Source organism: Harmonia axyridis, chromosome 2 (genome assembly GCF_914767665.1).
Source record: "Harmonia axyridis chromosome 2, icHarAxyr1.1, whole genome shotgun sequence".
Lineage (NCBI taxonomy): Eukaryota > Metazoa > Arthropoda > Insecta > Coleoptera > Coccinellidae > Harmonia > Harmonia axyridis.
Genome location: NC_059502.1, coordinates 16,741,538 through 16,764,915, shown reverse-complemented (window position 1 = coordinate 16,764,915; position 23,378 = coordinate 16,741,538). Strand labels below are relative to the sequence as shown.

General features: G+C 32.0%; 5 protein-coding genes across 8 annotated transcripts; 2 read left to right on the top strand and 3 right to left on the bottom strand.

Moving 5' to 3' along the window:
• The first annotated feature begins 742 nt into the window (after window positions 1-742).
• On the top strand, window positions 743-2,354 carry LOC123672041 (LETM1 domain-containing protein 1). The gene is made up of 4 exons (XM_045605996.1): window positions 743-1,113; window positions 1,164-1,806; window positions 1,860-2,025; window positions 2,107-2,354. The coding sequence occupies exons 1-4, from the start codon at window positions 1,043-1,045 to the stop codon at window positions 2,289-2,291; spliced, it is 1,065 nt and encodes a 354-aa protein (XP_045461952.1). The 5' UTR covers window positions 743-1,042; the 3' UTR covers window positions 2,292-2,354.
• On the bottom strand, window positions 2,327-8,698 carry LOC123672038 (zinc finger CCCH domain-containing protein 3). Of its 3 annotated transcripts, none has more exons than XM_045605991.1 (6): window positions 8,371-8,515; window positions 7,032-8,319; window positions 5,553-5,693; window positions 5,302-5,497; window positions 2,598-2,966; window positions 2,327-2,436 (listed from the first exon to the last, which is right to left on the bottom strand). In XM_045605991.1, exons 1-5 carry the CDS (start codon window positions 8,384-8,386, stop codon window positions 2,616-2,618), a joined length of 1,992 nt encoding a protein of 663 aa, XP_045461947.1. In that variant the 5' UTR covers window positions 8,387-8,515; the 3' UTR covers window positions 2,327-2,436; window positions 2,598-2,615. The 3 variants fall into 3 exon arrangements, with proteins under 3 accessions (XP_045461947.1, XP_045461949.1, XP_045461948.1); XM_045605993.1 differs by lacking the exon at window positions 2,327-2,436 and adding an exon at window positions 8,523-8,680 and having other exon boundaries at window positions 2,557-2,966; window positions 8,371-8,388; XM_045605992.1 differs by lacking the exon at window positions 2,327-2,436 and having other exon boundaries at window positions 2,557-2,966; window positions 8,371-8,698.
• Window positions 3,291-5,244, bottom strand: LOC123672042 (mediator of RNA polymerase II transcription subunit 4). The gene is made up of 2 exons (XM_045605997.1): window positions 4,134-5,244; window positions 3,291-4,077 (listed from the first exon to the last, which is right to left on the bottom strand). Exons 1-2 carry the CDS (start codon window positions 4,199-4,201, stop codon window positions 3,390-3,392), a joined length of 756 nt encoding a protein of 251 aa, XP_045461953.1. The 5' UTR covers window positions 4,202-5,244; the 3' UTR covers window positions 3,291-3,389.
• An 823-nt stretch (window positions 8,699-9,521) lies between the features above and the next one.
• Window positions 9,522-11,868, bottom strand: LOC123672040 (putative nuclease HARBI1). The gene is made up of 5 exons (XM_045605995.1): window positions 11,510-11,868; window positions 11,227-11,423; window positions 11,039-11,171; window positions 10,829-10,982; window positions 9,522-10,073 (listed from the first exon to the last, which is right to left on the bottom strand). Exons 1-5 carry the CDS (start codon window positions 11,732-11,734, stop codon window positions 9,679-9,681), a joined length of 1,104 nt encoding a protein of 367 aa, XP_045461951.1. The 5' UTR covers window positions 11,735-11,868; the 3' UTR covers window positions 9,522-9,678.
• A 1,778-nt stretch (window positions 11,869-13,646) lies between these two features.
• Window positions 13,647-21,575, top strand: LOC123673503. 2 transcript variants are annotated; one of them, XM_045608022.1, is made up of 6 exons: window positions 13,647-14,643; window positions 15,668-15,753; window positions 16,713-16,877; window positions 17,804-18,011; window positions 19,218-19,413; window positions 19,931-21,575. In XM_045608022.1, exons 2-6 carry the CDS (start codon window positions 15,700-15,702, stop codon window positions 20,124-20,126), a joined length of 819 nt encoding a protein of 272 aa, XP_045463978.1. In that variant the 5' UTR covers window positions 13,647-14,643; window positions 15,668-15,699; the 3' UTR covers window positions 20,127-21,575. The 2 variants fall into 2 exon arrangements, with proteins under 2 accessions (XP_045463978.1, XP_045463977.1); XM_045608021.1 differs by having other exon boundaries at window positions 13,672-14,643; window positions 15,668-15,885.
• Window positions 21,576-23,378: the final 1,803 nt, after the last annotated feature.

The following is a 23,378-nucleotide window of genomic DNA, read 5'->3' as shown; positions in this document are numbered from 1 at the left end:
CCTTATTGTTTTTTAATTTTTTTATAGCTAATAAGTATATGAATTTTTATAATAAATTTTTTTATTTTTGAATTATTGGTCTACTTTCATAACTTAATTATAATTCTCATTTCATCTTTCATCCCTCTGGTCCCGCTTTGTCTCAATTAAAATGTGATCAGCCATTTACTTCACTGATGTAAAAGTCTCGAGGACTTTTAAATCATTTTAGATCTGAAGTCAGTGAAGTTCCTTGTTTTTTAGAAACAAGGCGGTTAAACTGTTCGAGCAAAGCTTTGTCATGGACGAAATATTCACGCAAAATAGTGAAAGCACTGATATCTTCAACCTCACCGCTATATCACGCAACTTCAATTTAACATTTCGTGGTCTTTTTTGTTGTTCTATAAACAAATTCGGGGAACCAGAGTGTTCAGTAACGTCGGTAGTTCTTCAACCACGTTCAAAGGCAGTATACCACCTTGGAAAACCGTTGTGTCGATGGAGCAAAGTCTGAATAAGAGTTTCAGGAGAAGGAAAAACCGAAAGAGAAACACTCTGGTGGAAGCTTCTTGGGATGGATAATTCCAAAAAGTTTCTTCGATTACAGTGACTTAGATTCGATTACTAATAATCGAATCGGTCTACAAAACTCATTGATCTATCAATTCTATGGTATCAAATCGCATACTAGTCTGTGAGCAAATTAGAGGTGTGATTTGACTACTTATGGGAACTGTTACTGATTGTATAAAATCACAGCACATTCTCAGAGTCGTGACAGATAATAGGAAAAACATAATCATGCTTTGCCTATAACTTGATTGCGTTTTATTGCTGCGGATCAGTGTAGTAGTGAACTGAATACAATCTATTCAGTTCATTTACTGGGAGGCCCAGTCGTAGTCGTGACTGCTATTTTAAAAATCCGGAGTAATCCGCTCATATGACAGATCAGTAACTGTGAACAAATCACAGATCATGAAATCACATCTCTAGATCAAATTCTTCAGATGGCTCGAAAAATAATCAAGAAGATGTAATAAATAATAATAAAGAACATATGACAATGTTTTTGTTAAGAACTTTATCAATAGCAAGTAGTAGATCGCGGTTTCCTTACCAAAAAAATGGGTAATAGCTTATTTAATAAAAATGTCGATTTATTATCCCTTTTTTTCCAGATTGCTCTTTGCTAAATCCCTTCACGATAAAACGCGTGAGAAAAAAATTAAATTTTATTTCGTTAATAGATACATTTTATACCTCAGAGATTATGAAAAGCATATTGAGAAACGTTTCCCAAATGCAGTGGGATTGTATAGATCTTTCATGGAGGGAACAAGAAACTTTATACGAGATGTTAAGCTATACTACAGCATTGTTCGTGCCATAAATAAAAAACAGAAAATTCTTCGTGATTTCACACGCAAAGAAATTGAATTATATGATCAGTTACCAAGAGATATGTTGAAGTTAACACCAATACTATTATTTTCAGCATTACCATTTACTAATTATGTTATATTTCCATTGATATATTTTTTTCCGAAGCAGTTGCTCTCTCAGCATTTCTGGTCTATTCAGCAAAGAGTAGATTTCAGCCGATCATTTTTACATGATAGATTACTTCATAATAAACCGATATTCCGGCATTTACAAGAACAATTGAGTAAACTGAAGGGTCATGAGTTGTATGAGCCTTGGAGGGATATACTGGGAAAAATTGGTAGTGGCGTACAACCAGATGTAGATCAGATATTACAATGCCGTGACCTTTTTATTAATGAACCTTATAATTTAAGTTATCTGAGGGGAAACCATATTGTAAGTAAAACACTTTTGATTCTTGATGAATTTTCCACAGTTTTCTCTTTAAGAAACATCTCTTACGTTTACACAATATGAATACTTCATTTTGGTTCAGAAGAGGTAGATTGGCTGATAAAGCACTTATTCTTAAAGAAATGGATTTAGCCATTTTGAGAGAAGGGGGTGTGCATAATATGCCAATTGAAGCTTTAAAAATGTCTTGTTATATTAGGGGTAAGTCGTAACAAAAATTTTCCTTGAACTTCTTCAAATATTTTGAATTGAAAGGAAACTTACTTCCATCCATTTTCACAGGTTTGAATCCGACAAACATGAAGAATGAAGATATGATCAATTGGTTAAATAAATGGATTCAAGTTTCAAAATCAATCGACCATGACAGTGCATCCTTGTTACTTCACTCACCAATTTTACTTGGATATAATGAATCGTCTAATTGGACTCTTATTTATGCAAATGAAAGAAAACAGATTCTGTGACTTTTGTGATATGTTTATGCTATTGAAACCAAATATTATTAAAAAAAAAGTTTATTTAAAAAATATATAATTTTAATTCACTTTATATAGGTACACATTTTATCACTTTGGAGGTATTGCACCATCTCATTATCCAATAGTTAAGCTGAAAGAAATTAAAATTAGTATTTACCTAGTCAATCTAAAAGAAATAGAGGGTTCTGTAAATGAGAAGTTTGAAACCCCCTTGAAAATAAGGGATTTTTCAATATACCAAAATTAAAAATTTGTGAAGAAAAAAGTTTATACTTGAGAAAAATAAGATACCACAATAATCAAATTCATTCAAAGTATGGGTATGAATGATGGTAGTGATCCTAGCTTTTTCCTTTTAGGAATTGTCATTTCTTCAACATTCTCAGAATTACATCTTTTTACTTCAGATGGACTTTCTTCAGTCTTATTTTTCGAGTTGTCTTTGTAATAACGTATTTGATTATTTTCAGGTATTTCTCCTACTGTCTGTTCTACTTTCCTAGTTTTTGTTACTTTTGGTGCAATAATTTTCCTAGGGTTTTTCTTCAGAGACTTTGGTTTCATAACTTTTGAAGACCCATGTGGATATCTACACTTTGGTTTGGAACATTTCTTGTTTTTTTCATATTCTGGACATAGGAACTGGTGCCTTTTCTCACACTGAAACATTAAATGTTTGTAGGAAGAGAAATAAATGGAATTTTGGGGTGAACATTCTAAGAAGACTATTTACCCCGATATTCTTGGCTGCAAAAAGAATTTATTGAAAAAAATATTTTCATAATTTATTTGAAAAGAAATATTATATTATATTTCAATATTGATTCCTTTCAGTTTCTGCTTTATAAATATTTGCTCGATTCGACAAATATGAATATAGTCTAATAAGCATAACTTTTGTAATAACTGAATTAATATAAATGTGGAAGTTCACTAATAAAACCAGTAAGGACCTTTTTCTATAACCATTAAAAGATAAAAATGTAATATTCATTAATTCATTATTATAAAAAATTAACAAAACAGGTATTTCCAGCTAATATCACGCAAAGATGTTACTGTATAACACAAACACTATATTGTTTATTGTGAATCACTGGAAGAACTACTGCTAGAGTCAGTCGACATCACTTCAACATCCTCAGCCTCTTGTTTATGATTTCTGGTATCCATAGATACACTTCCTTGACCTACTGTCATATGTATTTCACCCGAAGGATGCCAAGCAAATTGATTCTGTTGTGCAGCAGGAATTTCACCAGGATGTCCGCTTCTATGTAATTCGGCCATATTAGGTTGAGTCAGCAAATGACCATTACCAGAATCAGAAATCCTTCCTAACAAACCTAATCTCATCTCTATATCTGTTGGATATGGACGTCTTGGGTCACCTTGTTGCCATGTTAATGGGGCACAAATTGCATTTGATGCACTTATTCTATGAGCAAATTTAATGAGTTCCTCTGAAGAAACTGGCTTTTTGTTAGCTCTGGAAATAGACTGTAACTTTTGATTTGCTTGATAAATAGCAGTAGAAAGAATTTGTTCAGCTTCTTTCAATTGCCTTTGCAAGTTATTTATATCCTGATCTTGCCTGTCAACTTCTTCTCTGAGAATATCCATTTTCTCTTCGATGAACGCTTGTTCTGAAGCCAATTTCAATGTATCCTTAAGTTCTTTATCCTTAGCAACAAGTAAATCTGTTAATTGAGAATAGTCAGGACCACTCAATTTTAAATGTTTAGGTGCTATCCCATTTTCTATAACCTCTCTATAACGAAAACGCCAATAAAGAACTATTAATGTAAATTTTTATTAATAACTTACTTTGAGATAAGTTCAATATCGTCCAAGATATCTAAGAGCTTTTCTTTAGTGCTTTTTTGGGAAGCCATTTCACTACTACTATAATAATTAATGGAAAAATTTACGGTTCAACCATGGAAATCAGTAATTGTTTCTTCAATTTCTAAGAAATAAAGATGTTATTTCATTTTCAATTCTTGATGACAATAATGACAGCATCAACTATATGTCAAGAATTTTCTTCTTCTTTTTGACGTGCCCTATCCGTTCCGAACGTTGGCAATCAACAGGGCAAGCTTTTATTTTACTGAAATTTCTAAGAAATAACAGCATTGCGACTTTCAATTGTTTCCAATCAAAATTTTTTCGGAACAAATTTTATGAAAGAAACTTATAAATGATGATGCCTTTCCCATATCTATTACAGACTTTGGCTGAAAGATATGTCTGGAATAAAGAGTATGTAAATTTAAAGTGGAAAAAGCGCGCATAATCCATATTCTGACAACATAATTAAGACAGATATACATTCTACTACTTCCTGAAAATCAGGAATATTCTTGGTGAAAGTATTCAAAATTTTGTGACATTGATTTTATCGAATTTTGATACTAATTTCATTTCACTTTCATACTTTTGCACTAATAATTATTGATCGAGTAAGCATTTGACAATAATTGAAAGAAACTTGTCTTGAAAACAATAGGATGTTGAACAAGCCACATTTATATCATTTCAACGTTATTTTTTCTCCATAAGCTATGGCCTTGCAATAACTAGTCACCTGTAATTAACCTCAACTCATCATTGATTTTGAAGGAAATGAAAAATAAAAAAGAAACTATAGACTATTCACTTTAGGTACAAAATGACTACATAACTAGTGAGATTTTTGTTGATCTGGGGATATATGCTTGGCCTATTTTCTCAATCAATTCACCATGTGTCAGTGTCATTCTGTTTGTAATTCAAATTTCTGGTTTTCATTCTTTCAAAATTGGTTTAGTCACTTGAATAATGCAATTATTACAATACATTCAATACAATACCATACAAATTCCAGTTTTACGAAATTGAACACAAAATTTAAAAATTAAAAGTGAGAATATTATGCCAACCAATTGTTGTTTTCATGGTAAAAGTTCAGACTCAAAGTGAATAGCCCTTAACAAAGAAAGCAAATATCTACCTTAATTCCATCTTTGCAGAATCCTTCAAGGAAATCTCTACAAATTTCAGCATTCGGACTTATTTTGACATGTAAATACTGACATTCAACTTTAGTACATAGTCCTTCCAAAAAGTATTTACAAGTTGGCATCTTCTCAGATGAAACTTTATGAGATAACAAACAGTTATCATCTTGACATTCACCTCGTAAAAAACTGTAAGAAACAAAGCTTTAAAAAGAAAAAGTTTCGAATTGTTTAACTTGCTCACCTTTTACATAGAATGATTTGGTCAGGATTGTGAACCTTTATACACTTTCCATTTTTTTGACCACTACATTTTCCTGTTTTCTTATATATTAGACAAGCTATATTACTCTTTTTCAATTTCGAAGCTGAAGCTAACTGGGACCTAAATAAACCAATTTCATTTCAGTTATTAGAACAAATTCTGTAGCACCCATTTTATTCAAATGAAATATGACAAAAACTTATATGTTTGAAAGCATTATGATTTATAAAAGGAACTAGTTTCTCAATAGAAAGCAAGGGAATTACTTCATCACTTCAGCACATTTATCAGCTGAAATTCATTTTAAAGAAACGAAAGTTTGTAAGTTACTTATTCGAAATTATTCAGAAAGAATTTAAAAAACCAATATTTATATTTAATCAAAATTTATCCCTTGCTTATCACTTGGTGCAACATAATTTCAATATCAATAAAACACTTGACTACATGTTTCATAATTTTAAAATTCACTGCGGCACGTTTCCTGGGGGGCATGTGTCGAGTCTAAAAGTGTGGCACCAAAAACATGAGTGGTTTATTCCAGTGCAAAAGCCATAAATAAGTTGGTTTTTCACCAATCTGAACGATGCAAATAGCAATTGATTTCTGTTTGAAAAATATACTTATTCGAATATTTATCACAACACATCTCTCTGGGGATACGTCACAACAAATGTTTCATTAGTTTGATGCAGCACATGTCCCCTTGGGGATGTGTCAAAGGTGTCGATTCTTGTTCATACTGAGAAGTTTGCCAGATAATTTCTTTTTGTTTGGATCGTCCAGGGCAACCTGGATACTGTTTAAGTTATTTTAATACTGCTCATTCATAATTCTCTTCTCTAATAAAATATGGCAATAAAATGTCCCTTAATAATACAAAAACTAACTATAAACCATTTTTCATGATGATTGACTGACAACGGTTATTACACTAAACTACTTAAAAAAAAATGACTCAATGTTTGTTTCATCCTGCCTAGAAGTCAAACTAATACCAAAAAAAGACTGGACTGAGTTTCCATCTAGTCCTAGCGCTGCGCCAGGACACCGTAGGCAAGTGCGGCTGAGTCCTCGGTTAGATTACAACTTCCAAAATGATTTCCAACAGTTGTTATATTGAATATTTGATTAGCCACTCATTAGATGGAGCTCAAAAAAAATTTACACACGTATCCCCGGGAGCATGTCCACTCAGAAATAATGTACACTAACATGCTGCCGGGGGCATGTTCCGCACATAGATTGAAATGGGCAAAATCTATAGTTGCAGTGAACGTGTTAATAAAATATATAATTTCTGTCAACGACCAATTATATATTTTTATTAAAATTGTGAAACATATAATCAAGTGATTTATTTCTTTCATCAATATTCATATTCAATTTTGATTCCTAATGAAGGATCATAAATATCAGATAATTTTTCAGATAGCTATATCAAAATCTTTAACTTACCGAACAATTTTATATTTCCCTTGACATTTTATCACTTGCCCCTTGGGAACTTTTCCTTTTAACACAGAAGGTATATGATTTTTACTTTTAGAAGTTGGAGAGACTCTTTTTAAAAGGCATGGAGAATTTTGGTATAAAATGCCATTTATATTTATCAAATTTCTTTGTTTGGTATTCTTCAAAATGACATTGCTGGCTAGGAAACTGGAACTATTATATTTATTGATAAATACATATTTTTTACGATATACTGGTGAATTGGGGCTATTAGTAGTTTTTTTCACTTCTGGAGTGCTATTAGATATGTTATTCACAATTTTATACTTTGTTTTCATAGAATTCTTATTGACTTTTAAGAGTTTTGCTCCATTTCTTATGTACTTATATCGAGTAACAATTGAATTCCTTCGGAGTGAATTGTTATCATTTATAACAGTTCTTCGTAAATTTCCAGTTTTCATTGACTCTGAAGTTTGGCTATATAATGCTGGTAATAACCTCAATTTCTGATTGGTATGAATTGATGGTAATGGTTTTTCTTTCCTTATATATTTGAATCTGGTATGAATTGAGTTAGTTCTATTACGAAGATCTGTTTTTTGTTGGACAATTGGGGATTTGATATTTTCTTTTCCATTTTCAGGTATATTGACAATCTTCAGTCTTGTATAGATTTTTCTCTTATTTCCTTGATAACATTTTGGTTTTTCTGCATCAGAGTCTTCAGTAATCGGGAATGACTTTTGAGAAGCAATAGAATTCATAGTTAAATTTGATGTACTCTTTTGGGGTATATTAACAATTTTAGTTTTAGTGTGTACTATCTTACGATTGTCAAAAGAATTGATTTTACAATAAGAATTTGCTTTCTGAATATGACAATAAGTATTTTTTATAACTGGAACTGCAGGGGTAAGTTTTTCAACCTGCTTCATTCTATAATCAATTGTTTGAATCTTTTTATTCTCAAAAGACATAGTTGAACTGCCAGCATTTTGAAGGTATGAAGTAGGTATTTCAATTGACTGTAAAGAGTTTACTGTAGCTGGTTGAGATAATGATGTAATAGATTTCAATATGTTAGGGTTTATATGAACTTTAGGTCTAGTAGTTTCATTCTTGGCAATTTGAAAATTGGGATTCAGAAATACCGTTTTATTTTCCTTGAAATGTGGATTTATTAGGACGGTATTTGATTTTTGTAACATAGGCTCTCTGTTCCTGTTAACATACACAAATTTATTTCTTTCAAATCCTTGCCTTTGATTCATAGATGAAGTCAACATGTCTAAAAATTAATTGTGTTAGGTTTATTTAGAAACGTATGAATTAAGCTCACCATCGTGTTCGGCCATTACTAAAACAATTTATAATTAAATGAACTTCTAACTATTTTAAGCATACAAATGATATAATTTATATGAGCTCTCAGTTCTGAATCGTGATTCGTGAAGAAATATGACATAAGTTGAGTAGAGGTTAAATACCTACTTTCAAAAAATTCTACTGAATTCTGTTTTAGGTATGAAAATCACTATTTCACCACAAAACACTAATATATATTTCACTTAACATAATTCTTTTTATATTGTTTACTATGGACTATTATAAAAATTTTTTGTATACTTTTTTGAATATGTATATGTGAAGTTTTATTTTCTTTTTTTCAGTGTGCAATTTAGAGACTTGTCAAAAATAAAATTTAAAGTGGCGGCGCGTGGCGGTTGGTATCTTGTTTATCAGTAGTAGGGCAATTTCGGAATGTTAGCACTGTTTAATGCGTTGGAGGGCGCTGCAGCAGCAAAATGTAGAAAAAGTGTTGCATTCTATTAATCAAACATTTACGTTGAAATTACGAACACTATTTCAACGACAGTTCAAATGAGTAATAAAGTTGATTTGTTTTATTCATTGTTTTTATTTTAACCTCACATGCAGGCTTAAGGATGAGCAGATGGCTATTCTATCTGGTTGATATAGATTTGTACTTTTAGATGAGTATATATTTTGCATAAATTGTACCTAATATGATTTCTTCAAGGTACGTCATGTTTTGGGTGATCAAAATATTTTTGAGTGTTTGGTATGAGCTTAGTTGTTATGATGAATTTCTCTATTTCTTTTGTAAATGAACCAGGGGGTTAGATTGAACAGTACTAAGATGCATAGAATCTATGCATCTTAAACAGTACGCTCAAAGCAGCATGCTGGATCTTGCCCTTTCAATTATTTCTAGTTGCAAGAAATTTGTTACTATTTTTCATGAAATTAATTGAATAAAGACCTTATTATTATTATTATGTAAGAATATTTATTGGCTCAAAAAAGCAAATATCTACAAAATTAAAAAAAATATATACATTTTCATTATTTTGTGAAAACAATCTCCCTGAGCAATCTTTTCATACAATATTCATTCAAGAAATGATTTTTTTTGAGATAACTATTGATAATATTGATTTGAATAGGGGAGTAGTAATAAAAGCCAACCTAAAGCGAGATTATATTGAGCCTTTTTCTTTTCTATTTCTGAGTAAACTTTGGACTTGTACTTGACACTTAGGTAGAGAATAAGGCATCAAAATAGACTCTAATCGGGATCTGTTGCTCTGGGAGAAGAAGAGTCCTTGCATGTTTTCTAACAGTGCTATAAGAAATTATTCTCAATGATCAACTGTCTTAACTGTCTGGCTGCCCTAAGATCATTTTGAGCTGTTGGGTTTCTCTCCACTAAAGAGTTATTTCCTTCTTTAATAATTCCCAGATCAGCATTTGTGAATTCTTCATCTTCTTCTGGTGCTTCAATGTGATTTTCTACACAAATATTATGAAGCACACAACATGCCAATATTATAGCTACTGCCTTCTTTGGTTGGTAACGGAGTACTCGATGTTTTAAGAGGCAGCGAAACCTGTTTTTCAGTAATCTATTACATCGTTCTATAATACTTCTTGCACTATTGAATTTGTTATTAAATCTTTCCTCCTGCTCACTTGAAGGATTCCTTAATGGTGTGAGTAACCAAGGGCTTAGAGGATATTCTACAAGAAAAAAAATTAGAAATCAATAGAAATTTGAGATTTTTAAAATGTATAAGTAATGAAAGCCAACCTAAAAGTGATTACAATAAACCTTTTATGATTCTATTCTGATGATAGTGTATTTGCAAGCTTCGGACCTGTATTTAACGCTTAGGTTGAGCATAAGGCATCAACATAGACACGAACAAGACCAAGAGTAATCACACCTTAAAGATTAAATAAAAGAATAAAATACATCTAGGATAATCAAGTAGAATAGGTAAATAACATTGAGCTCCTGGAAAAACGTCTAATGTTCTACATTGCTAGATTGAAAAAAGCGTTGATTTATTTGTTATTTAGGGGAGGCTTATGTCAAGTAGAGGGTTATGTGATGCTGGTATATTACTACCATTCAATTCGGAACTACTAGTTTTCAATAATCTTCTTAAAAAATGTATTTATTTCAGAAAATTTATTTGAATATTTTACTCCCTTAGATCGCAGAGCTTACAAAGGAAAAAACTAAGCAAAGAAAACAATGACTTCTGATAATAAAAGTTCTGTAAAATTTACAAAAAAGATCCATAATTACATTTAGAGCTATTATTTTTACTGTCGCTTCTGAAGGCGGGAATTGGTGAAATATTTCTTATTTTACTTCAAATACCCAATAAATTTTCGATCTTGCAACGTAGATGCCATTTGGACGTAGCAGATTCAAGGTCAATCTACATGATTACCTCATCTAGTATTCTTTATTGAATTATTCATACCTGAATCACCCAGTAGAAAAAAATTTCCTCCATTTTCACGATAAACCTGTTGTAAAATTCCAGAAATATCAGATTTGCCCCAAATATAATCATTATGACTGCTGCCAGGAAAGTTGGGATTAGCATTCATGATCCAACAATTTTCTTCACAAATCTGAAAAGACAAAACAACAATAAGATAATCCATCAAATATCAATCTTATAGCGTACCAATTGTACATTCATCGAATGGTATTTTTTTCTATTGACAAAAACCTGTTGATCATCATTAGGTGGAATAATTGCAACATGGGTACAATCTATAACTCCAATGCTTCCAGGGATATGTGTTGCCTCAGAAAACCTAAAAATACAATTATGGAACGAAATTGTCTAGTATGTGAGCAAATATTATTTACCTGGCCCTTCTCTGTGATAATTCTCGCATATTTCTAGGAAAGCGAATGCGTCGAAAACGGATTTCTCTACTAGTCAGCGCATTTGTTATTTCTTCAATACTTCTACTCACACTACTTTGACTCATATCGCAGAAAAAACTTGAGCCCAAAATTGACTGATCGCTTCCATGGGCATAAAATAAAAGGGTCACCAACAACTACAAATTGATTTTGGTAAATGTTTAAACATAGCACATTCTGCTGGAATCAGATTCTCGGTAAAATATCTTTAATTCGTACTCACCTTTGTTTTTAATTCCAATTTGCACCTCCTCCTAGCCCGTACAAATGGTGTTATCTCTTCTAGAAGTGATAAGAAACACTCCTTATTCAGACGGAAATGCTTCTTAAAAGCTGTTTCCGATAACACGTTCAATGGATTTATTGTCTCGTAACTCAAACGAGGAATATTTTCGATTTCTTCTTCCTCATCCTCCTCTGAGTCCTCTGCTAATTCTGCCATAAACATTATTATATATTTTTTATTTAATACTGAATAATAAAGACTACTTCTGAATGTATATAACTGGAACTGGTAGAACGTTGCTATGCAAAATAGCTACCTCTTTACCATAGACAAACTGACAAACTAACTACTGTAGTTATGAACTTGTTTATCAATGCTCCTTACATACAACTTGTTGACGTTTTGGATTTTTCTGCCACAGAAATCTAATGGCGGACAAGAATTGTCCCACTCCCACATTTTCATGAATTCGAGGAGCTGAATTTAAGAGATAGAATTCATGCGCAGTGAAGAAAAATTTTAGTAGAGTGGGCGTGGCTCCTACTCCCTGGCTTTGCTTTGAGTGCTCTTTGTGAATCGCTACCTTGAATAGGGTTTCGATATGAAAAGATATATCCATTTTAAGTTTTCATAAAGCGATTTCAAGCGGATAACCACTAAAAACCGCGGTTATCTCTGGTCATGCCCTTTGGGAATAACCACGAATAACCAACTTGAATCGTGTGGTTATTATCCACCATTTTGGTTAGTGTAGGTCAGCGTTCTGTAATCAAAACAAATGCAACCAACTTTTATTTTAACATCATCAACCTGTATTAATGCTTCTTTTCAATAAATTAAGCTTGCCATCAACAGAAAATTCTGTAGGCTTGCATAAATTGAAGTCCAGAATACCACCAAGGTAGAAAGCTATCGACAACCGGGTTATAGATTATTGCTTTATAATCCTGGAATTTTATCTGAGGGGTTCCTCTTAGAACAAACTTTATTCTGATCAAATTTAACCTTACTTTTATAATGTCATTAATAACCAAAAGTATAGCCCAGCTCTAAGTGTGGTTATTCGCGGTCCAAATCGATGACGTTGAAGGACTAGTTCATGACGTCATGACATAATAACCAACAATGACCAAAAGCAAAAGCGCTTGATGCAGTTGGTATTTTGGTATGATAACCAGCTTGAAATCGATTATAATGAGCTATGTTATCCCTGTAACCACTACACTAAAGTTTTTTCAACCTTGAACGTGAGCTATTTTTAGAAAAGAAGATTTGCATTCTGCCAAAGTACCCAATTTTTGAATTTCATACAATTTTTTTTAGATCAAATTACATGATGACTGCGCATTATACGAGAAAATATATAGGTAGAATACTTTTCATTTAAATGGTTAAATATTCTTTAATGTGTGTTCAAATTAATTTTAAGAGTTGGGTTCTTTGAATTTCTTTTATAGAATGTGATTGTGATGGTCATAATGAAGAAACTGGAAGATATGGATGAAATGTTGTAATGGTAGAAGATCAATAAAAAATACTTCCGAAAATTATTTCCTTCATTCGAACCATTTGGAGAGATGTAGGTAACTGAAAAACAATATTTTTATGGATTTTCAACAGCATCGGAAAAAAGTGTTCCTTTTGACCTCAAGTATCGACTGTTACTCACCCCGTTTAATTCAGAATGACATTATGTGATATGTCGTTGAATTCAGCGTCAAAAGTTATTTCGAAAAGTGTCATAAAATATGCAGGTCCGTATTGAAAAAAATGAGGTTGAGGGTGGCCCTGAGAGTACGAAACGTTGGATACGAAATCTGATTACGTCAAATTGAGGATAATTTACTGTCGAATAAAAAATTCCTGTAACATTTTCTGATAATATTTGAAATAAAGTGGGAAAAAAAGAAATTTCAAAATGACAGAATTTACTTTTCTTATGATATCTCAATAACTGGCCCTGATAATCTCGATTTGTTTGAATTACTTGACAATGCTTCTATGCATGCAACTTTTTCTCCATTTGACCGACCTTGTAACTCTTATGGTTTAAAAGTTACCAATACAATCCCATTAAAAAAGTGACCACTCTGTATAGGTTCCAGATTCGAAGTATGCTACAAATTTTAGTGAAATAGTACAAGCTAAGCGCTACTAGTAATCAACTCTAATTTTTCTACAGCACTCTTCACCATGAATTTTAATGAACGCTCGTTATAATTATAAAAGAGGATCTATGAATATTATGTAACGGCATCGTGTTTGAAAGACTCCACAAATTGGATAATTCTTTTTTTGTTGGGTTCATTACTGTTATGAGACGGTTTAAACAATAAAATATTTTCGAAAAAATCATAAAAAAAAGAGATATTCCTTTTTCCTCTGACTGAGCGAACAATCATAGAGTATAATTTGACACTACGAAGGATGTATTGTGGGTTACCTGACAGAAAGTATAGATGTTTGAATTGAAACGAAAATAACCATGTGATATTAGGTCTTATATGACCTAAATAAGATGGATAGAAAACCTGGCGTATCTCCTCATACCTGTAAAACAAAACGGGAGATTTTTCAGATTTACACCTACTTGATTTCGAGTGATCGCGTAAGTTTCAGATGGCGCATACAGCGTTCACATTTGACATTTCTCCCGATTCTTGGCTCTCGTGTAAGATATTTTCGTGAAGAACAAATGTTTATGGTTGTTCAAAGGTGTCCCCTTCTCCCCTAAACAATATCTTATAGACCTTCTTAAATTATTTTTTCCCAAATAACTCTAAAAACTCGGGGGGTTCCAAACCCAATCGGACCGCCCTGGCTACGGCTTTGGTTGCGCGAGGGTCTTCAAGACCGATTCTTCAGCCGGTTGCCCTGCTCGCCACTCTAAAGGCCGCCACTGATCCTGCATCGCGACGCCGAAACGAACATCAGAAAATTTTCGAGATGCGCATGTAACCCGAAATCCCATGCTCTCCTCCTAGTGTTAAATCCATAGCAGAGTTAGGGAGTCAGGACATCAGAGTGTGTCAGAACCGATAGTGTTGTTAGCCTGTCAAAATGTCTCCATTATCAATCGGTAATGAATACTACGCGTATCAAATATTAGGATGAGGAATATTGGCGGCGAAGTAAGTCCTGAAAAATTTTCCACTTTGTCTTACAAATATGAGTAATGGAATTGATGTTATTTCTGTGTTGGATGTCGAGATCAATTTCTGATGAGTATGATTGTTTTGAATGTTCAAAATAGATCAGAGAATGATTCTTGTCGTTTAGCTATGTGCATTTCGTAGACTAGCCGTAAGGGTAATTTATTTGAAGCTTAATAGGAAAAATAGAAAAAGCCGGGGACTTATCAAAAACGAACTTTCTTAACTCAGAACCATACTTCAACCAATCTATAACGACTAATAAGGATAAAGGTTTGATAGCTCGAAATTATCTGCGAAATATCTTTTCATGTCATAAAAACATCTAAGATAATAATTTTATTAATCATCTTTTTTCATGTGAAAGATTTCTTTGATTCCTTGAAACAGATATAGAATTAATTGTTCAGAACACTTGTTCAATATTCTAAACCCTATTTGACCTATCGTTAACTCCTCGAAGGATTTCTTCTCTTTACAACTTAAATAATGTTTCATGTGGTATAACAACTAGGAAAAAATTATTATTATTAACAGAGTTTCAGTTGAGTTGAGGCACATTAAACCTATAAACTCTATAACATAAAAATAATCCAGAATACAACTATAGATTAAAAAAAACCGAGATAAGTGAAATAAGTAAATTATGGTTAATCGTCAACAGAAATATACACAAGGCCACAAGAATGATATCATCAACAAGCCAAAAATTGAATAGGTATAATCGCGATAATTTTCCAAATGTTCAAATTTTACATAGTTTTACTTTACTATCGTTCATTTGATTCGAAAGAGGCATACCTATCATCATTGGTTCACTATCAAATGTGGCTATAGTAGCATCAGTAGAATCTATTATCGAACTGATGCTACTATAGCCACATTTGATAGTGAACCAATGATGATAGGTATGCCTCTTTCGAATCAAATGAACGACAGTCCAAAAGCTATTGCATTATTTTAACTATTTCTATTTAAACACTACACCTCTTTCAATTTCCAGGTGAAAAAGGTGTAGACAATAACTCAATAAGAATGGTTGTGAAGATCCTCGACGAAGATCATTTTGCTATTGCTGCAATTGTTACGGTATCTATGCAAATTATTTTCTTTTCAATAGCTGCTACCTTTCAAAAAGACCAAGTTACTGACTTTGCCGGTGGCATCAATTTCATCATACTAGCATTACTTACATTCTTCTTAGGTCAGGATCATGACAGGGTGAGCAAATAGTTTGAAAGGGTTTCACTTAAGAGGGGTCTATACCGTTTCAGCGATCAGTTCAAAAATTAGTACGCTTTACTTTACGCTCAAGACCATCGACTTATATGAGATTTTCACTATTATTCATTTTAAGTAGTTCGTCATTGCGGATAGCCCTTTTTTTTTATTTTTTTGGAATGAAAAAAAAAATAAATAAGATGATTTTTTTTTGAAAAATAAATATATGTATGATATAACTTTCCCATGAAACATTTATTTTTTTTATGAATTTTTGCATAAAAATATTATACAAAAGCCTTGTCGGAGGCTGAAAATGCGTTTTTTTCTAAAATTAAAAATAAAGACGTAAAAACGTATTTTGAATACTTGCTTGTGGTAGAAAAGACGGTAAATCAGTGGTGAGATATCAAAAACGCTGAGGCGACAGGAGTAGATCAACTTTGGCAGATCACGAGTAAGTCACGTGGTATAAACCCCTCTTAAATGTAAAGTAGAGAAATTGTATTTTCATATATTAAGGCGAATTTATTGGATTTGGATAAGCTGTAGCCTAAAATTTTTTATGTGTTATTTTGAATAGAACAATTGTTAATTATTCATTGTTTTTGCTGAAGAGTAAAACAATTAATTAAATTATTATTATCATTTTCATTATAAGTGAATCGAATAAAAATGAAATAATTAATTTTTGATTATTAAGTTTAATCTGTGTTGCATTAATCAATTCGCTGTAATTTTTCCAAACAATTGTACATGATATGTACGTACAGGCATTTTTATAAAGTACATCTGAAAACAAACCTGATTTCCGATTATACTTTCAGAAAAATTATGACAGTCGTCAACTAATGGTGACTGTTTGTGTATGCTTATGGGGCTTACGACTATCTGGATATCTGTTTTATAGAATTATGAAAATTGGAAGAGATAAAAAATTCGAAGATAGAAAAAGTAACAACATTAGATTCGCTATATTTTGGACATTCCAGGTAAGCATCAATTAATTCATTTATTTATAGCTACCAGAATAGAATCAAATGTTTCTATGTAGGTCCGCAAATGCTTACTTAGCAAAATACAGGGTGTATCCACATTTTTTCCTGTTTGGTATTGAAAATATTATATTGAAGGAAGAGACAAAATTCATTCAAAAATAAATTCAAATTTATTTTATTTTATCTATCGTTCGTATGCTTCTTCAAAAATATGGGTTAATATTTCCCTACCCTTGTATTCTTCAACCCTAGCAATGGTTATTTTGATATATTTTTTGGTTTCCAAGATATCCAGACAGAACACCACCACGTGGTTGCTCAGTTCTTACAAATTGCTCAGTTCTTACAAATCACCGATTTTTATGGTGTTTTCACATATTTTCCTTAAGACAATGATCTAAATGGAAGAAAGTAAATATTTTTAATTTGCGAATGAAAAAAATTTTTTTTTTCATTTACGGAGGGACGATAATTTTTGAATTTACTCTTCATCAAACAACTCGTTTGAGACCGTTTTCTCCTCAAACTCCAAAATATTTGGATAAAATGGTAGGGATGATCAAAATTTCTGCATTGTCCTGTTGAGCATAAAATTAGTGAAAAACATGTTTTGTATAATTTAATTTTTCTTGGAAAGTTTATATTTATAATTTTATTCGTGATGAATTCTCATTTTGGCTAGAGTATTTGATTTCGTAATACCTCACATTTGGAATCGTTTGAAGGCTTATTCCAAATTTATGTTTTCGTCAATAAGGCACCTATAGGTAGGTGATATTCCTGTACAAGCTCTATCAGCAATTGATATCTAGAATATTATTCTCCTTATTTTCTATCAATCATCGAACAGACATGCTCTAAAAGTTTTATGCAAATCTTATCCTGAATTTTAGCAGTAAATTTTCAATATTTATTTACAGGCTATTTGGGTATATGTTGTAAGTTTGCCAGTTATTATCATTAATTCACCACGCCATACAATACCCAATGCTCCAAAAACCATGACATCGTTAGATTCTACTGGAACCTGTATGTTCGTTGTTGGTTTGCTAGCTGAAACTTATGCTGATTTGCAGAAGTTTTCTTTCAGAGCAGATCCTGTGAATCAAGGCAAATGGTGTAATGACGGTAAGATAAGTTACATCAAGGGCGGATATAGCTCTTTTTCATGGAGGGGGTAGTAACGATTCAAAACCAATAAATCAGGTACATTTAATCACCTCAGATAAACTTCGAAACATAATTTTTTCAAAACATAAAAAATTTAATAAAAATAAAACAAAATATGTATCTACAAGTAAAAAATATAATAAGAAAAATAGTAATATAGTAATAATAGTAAAAAAAGCTATAGACTTCCCGTTTTTTCAGTTTGATTTATGCTGAAAGGTTTTTGCTTATAACTTATTTAGAAAGTGGTCATTGATTGCAATATTTGGTAAATTACCAATTTGAAATTATTCCATGAAATATTTTATGTGCACCACGTTGCGTAACTTTTTTTCAGGGTTTCGATATTCATGGGGGGGGTAATTACCCCCATTAACCCCCTAGTCGGTAGGATAAAATGAAATGCAAAAATAATATCTACCGAAGGACTATCTCGAAAACAAAGCGTTTGCGGGCTCATGTTTATGGGACTTTTCATTCTTATAATTATCCGAGGAATCTCTCATTTTCCTTCATAACTCAATTTTTAGGAAAACCCAGTATAAGTTAAGAATAATTGGTAATAAAGAAAGAAAATAAATTTTGAAATAACTTCGTTGTCAAACCTCTTTTTGTCACATTTCACATTATAGATATGAGTATTGATTGTTGTAAAAATAAATGAGAAAAATAAAAGATCTACGCCCTTGAAAGACAAATGGAGAGCGACTACATTTTTTGATCTTCCCTTCTACAAATAGCGAAAGTTTAATTATGATTAAAATAAATATTTTATAATATATAAAATCTGACAAACATGAGTATAGCAGATGAAAATTAGATCGAACAAACCAAAACCAATTTTTAATGGTATAAATATGTAGGTACAATCAGAATAAGTACATTGCTAAACGGTTAACAACACAAACTTTAGAGATTACCCGATTTTGAGTCCATTTTCAGTTGGCATCTCTGATTTGCCATCCATGACGTCAAGCCATTGCTTGAATAAATATACTTCCTAAAGGATCATTTAAATGAACTTCGAGAATTGTTATAATCTAATTTGAAGCTATTTTAATGAATTCTGCACTTATGGACTTCATTCTTCGATTATTCTTTTGAGCTGTTCTTTCCTTTAGAATGATTATTTTCAGAAAAGTAATTTCATCATTGTTTTTATAGGTTTATGGAGATTATCTAGACACCCTAACTACTTTGGTGAAATTCTCTTGTGGTGGGGTGTATTTGTGATATCACTGAACGTAATTCAGGGTCCTGAATGGGTGGCCATAGCTTCACCGGTTTTCACGACGTTGATAATTTTGTTCCTTTCTGGAATTCCACCTCTTGAGAAGTCTTCCGATGAAAAATACAGAGAGTAAGTTAAAGAGGCAAAATACTAAATATCTACAATTTTTTGTACGGTCGTGAGCGTTAAGAACACATCAAATTTTATAATATGATTATTTGTTTCCACTTCTACGCGAAATATGAAAAAAATATGAAAATAATTATAGAAATAATTTTCCATGAATATCCAGTGGCGGGATTCGAACCCGGGGTCATCCGTTCATAACAAAGTAACTATGGGTATAACAGCGGTACCTACTAATATTATTGAATTGTCAATACCACAGAGTTTTGTCTATTGTTTATTTTGTGTATTGTATCAGCTACGCTGGTTGTTCTTCAAAGCCCTCAGCTGCCGAAAACAATTTTTTCTGGTAAATAACAAAACATATAAATTCAATAGCAGTCAATAAATGTACAATCAGACAATTAGGGGGCTGCAAAATTTTATTTTGCGGGGGTGCCAAAATGTCTGGTCTTAGAAACGATACACTACTTGCCATGAATTCTTTTCAAAACACTAATTATCCATTGCTTATTTTCAGCATATCAGAATATCGTTATTACAAATCTTCCACATCGCCTTTGATACCTATTCCACCTAATATTTACGAAGAAGTACCACAATTCCTGAAATTCCTACTCTGTTGTGAATTTCCATTGTACGATTCTATGGACGAGAAGCCCAATCGCCACCAAAATATGAAGGACTCTGTTAGTATTTCTATAGACCAATCCTAGCTACATTCAAACTGCAATAACTCTGAGAGAAGGGTACAGATGACGGCTTTATGATTGGGGGGCTATGAAGAAATTAATGAGAAAGAAAAAAAACCTTAACTAGAATGAAAAAAAAAGAAATATATCATATCAGTAAATTAAAGATAAAATTATATATGTATCAGTTATTTATGAGCAACAGGTTAGATAAAGAAAACATGACGTGCGAATATATACCTAATTGGTTTTTGATTTAAAACTATATAAGAGATTTAAAGACAGAATTATTACATAGCAAGGAAAAAGAATATTGGACATGCTCTCAGGAGAAGCGCTAACCGTAGACACGTGTTTCGGGCTTTCGGCCCTCATCAGTACGGTGAAAAAGTGTTAGATGAGCAACACTTGAAGAAAAACAACAAACAAACGGAATCCACAACAGAAGCCAGCCGTCTACGGTTAGCGCTTCTCCTGAGGGCATGTCCAATTATTCTTTTTCCTTGCTTTGTTATTTGACCCTCGATAACCTTTCCCCATAGAATTATTATACATTGCAAAAAATATGAATTCATCACTAAGGAAATTTAATGTAAATATTCGTATGTAGGTAATTTTTTCGATTCCTGAATACCTACTATTGTTGAATAATATGGTATTTATATATTTTTTAGAAGTTTACCCTGAATTATCCTACATTTGAAATTGTTGTAGACGAGTTTGATTGTCTTATGCTTATAAGAAAAAAGTTTGAAAATCATGGACGATTGATTTGCATAGTAGGCATTTGAAATTAGGCGTATGCAACTTCATTAGAAATTCTTCCTACGATGTATCGAACAAAATTAAATGAGATTCAAGATTCAAAAAACTTTTGCAAATCTGGTGAAATATGATTGAATACCTAATATAGAAATCTTAATATTGTACATTAATAGGGATGGTAATTGTCATATGAATATTGAATAATTTACTTGTGCCAATTTGAATTAACACATGAATAACAAAAACCTTGTTAAAAAAATATTTCGAAATTAAGTCATATCATGGTTGGATACAATATAAACTATATACCTAATGTAGTGATCTCATGTTTAAATGTTTCGATGAAAAATCATTGTTGAAAGTTATATGGAAATCTATATTGATTTAATATTACAAGGACCAGTTCAAATATACCTAAGAGTGAATAACATTCGAGACATTATTTATTGTTTAAACACTTCCAGAAATCAATGTTAGAAAATATATTAATTGATTTTCAATTGAAATATAAAACATTTTAGGAACATTGAGATGGATTGATAGTTACCATTAGAAATTATAATAGCAGATATCGCCAATTCCTGTTCCTATAGAGGCGATACTGTTTCAGTTCATATAGGATAAAATACCATAATAAATTTATTTTTATAGATATTTATTTCGAATGATATGTTATGAATTGAATGAATAAACTTCTGTTGGAATGAATATTTTTTTTGATTCTCAGTTTTCTACTTCATTTCAATTATTTGAAGTATTTTACATTCTGTTTGATAATAAGAAATCTGTTTAAATTGTGTGTAAATGGACACCCTGTTCATGACGAATGGAAATAATCTGCCTACTTGATATCAATCTACAGGGCCCCCGCAACCGCGCGTGCAACGCGTGCACCGCACGCGGGCGCCACTCTGAAAGGGCGCCAAAACCTCTTATAGACCGCAATGACCGCATGAAGAACCGATGGACCAAAGGTTGTCGGAAAAGATTCTTTCAAATTTTTTCAACAATTTTTTTTACAAACTTCTTTTTTGCAATTTATGCAAGTTTCCGAACATCGCAATCGGTATGAAATAGCCAGATTGCCATTATACGATTCTTTATGAGTAAATAAATCATAGATAATAATCATTAAATACTCAGATAATTAAAAATTGAGAAAATTTGTATTTTGTGTATTGTGTTTTGTTTAACTTTTTTGTTGTGATTAAATTAAATTTTATGGAATGATAAGTATCTTTTTGAGGTTCTAAAATACTTTTTGAATATGATAATGGGAACTTTCTCAAAACTGTCTTAGATGATTTCGTCTTTTGATCATGTGATTGACATTAGTCGAGTGCAAAACTCAAAAACAAATTCTTTAAGAATGACCCATTATTTAGGCTAACAGATACAAAATGAAATTAAATTTAGATATTAAAATCATGAGAGGTCTAGGGTCTGATAATGGAACAAATATGCGCGGAAAACATATTGGTTTACAAAAACGCATACTCGATGCTAATTTTAGGGCATTTTTTGCGCACAGCTTAAATTTAATTGAAAACGATGCTGCTAAGATTTCAAATTAAACACTGGACTCTTTTGATATTGTACAAGAACTTTATATAGGCATATTTCTCTTCATCCACAAAAAGATTGGAATGTTATAAAAAAGCATGATCCTCAGTTACATCTAAAGCCCCTAAGTGATACTAGATCAAGGGCAAGAGATACTCGATAAAATTGATTGATTGATAATATAAAAGAATTTGCAGCAGTCAAATCTAGGAAAACATCCATTCAATTTCTGGATTGATCCTGATTAAATGTTTATGCCTTTATGAATCATTTAATATAGAAGAATACAGCTTAAGTTTTGAAACATACATTTGAAATGTATTATGTAACAATAACTGACACCATAAAGTTCCTAAGGCAATGAAGGTTGCTGATAGATTTTCAACCATTTTACACTGAATTCTTAACAAAACTTAAAAATTTTTTTTCCGATTATCCAGCAGTGCTTTTCTCCACCTCCCCCCTTTAAAGGGCGCCAAAATATGTTCCACACTCGGGCGTTGATGTCCCTTGCGGGGGCCCTGTCAATCTATAAGAAAGGTAAGACAAAACAGGACTATCCGTAAAAAGCACATTTAGAAGATTATACATATATAACATCTAGGGAGGTAGTCAAAAATTCGTTTCGAATTTGATAGCTTTTTTCTTCAAGGTTTGGGGTAATATCCACCAGGCAGCCCACTGGATTCAACATTGATTCCCGCTATCTTCACTTACATACTTAGAATAATATAGGTAGGATTGAAGGAACAGGAACGGAAAGTAAAAATTTGTGCTTGATCCCGAATACAAGAGAGATGAAAGGTTAGTGTCGCGAATCACAATTGAGCTAGCCATAGGCGTGGAGAATCCTGATTTGATTGTTGAATGCTTTGTCAGGAATCCTTTTTTCATGACTTCATAATAGCTATATCATTAAACTGAAAAAAACATTGACCCTTTTGAAAA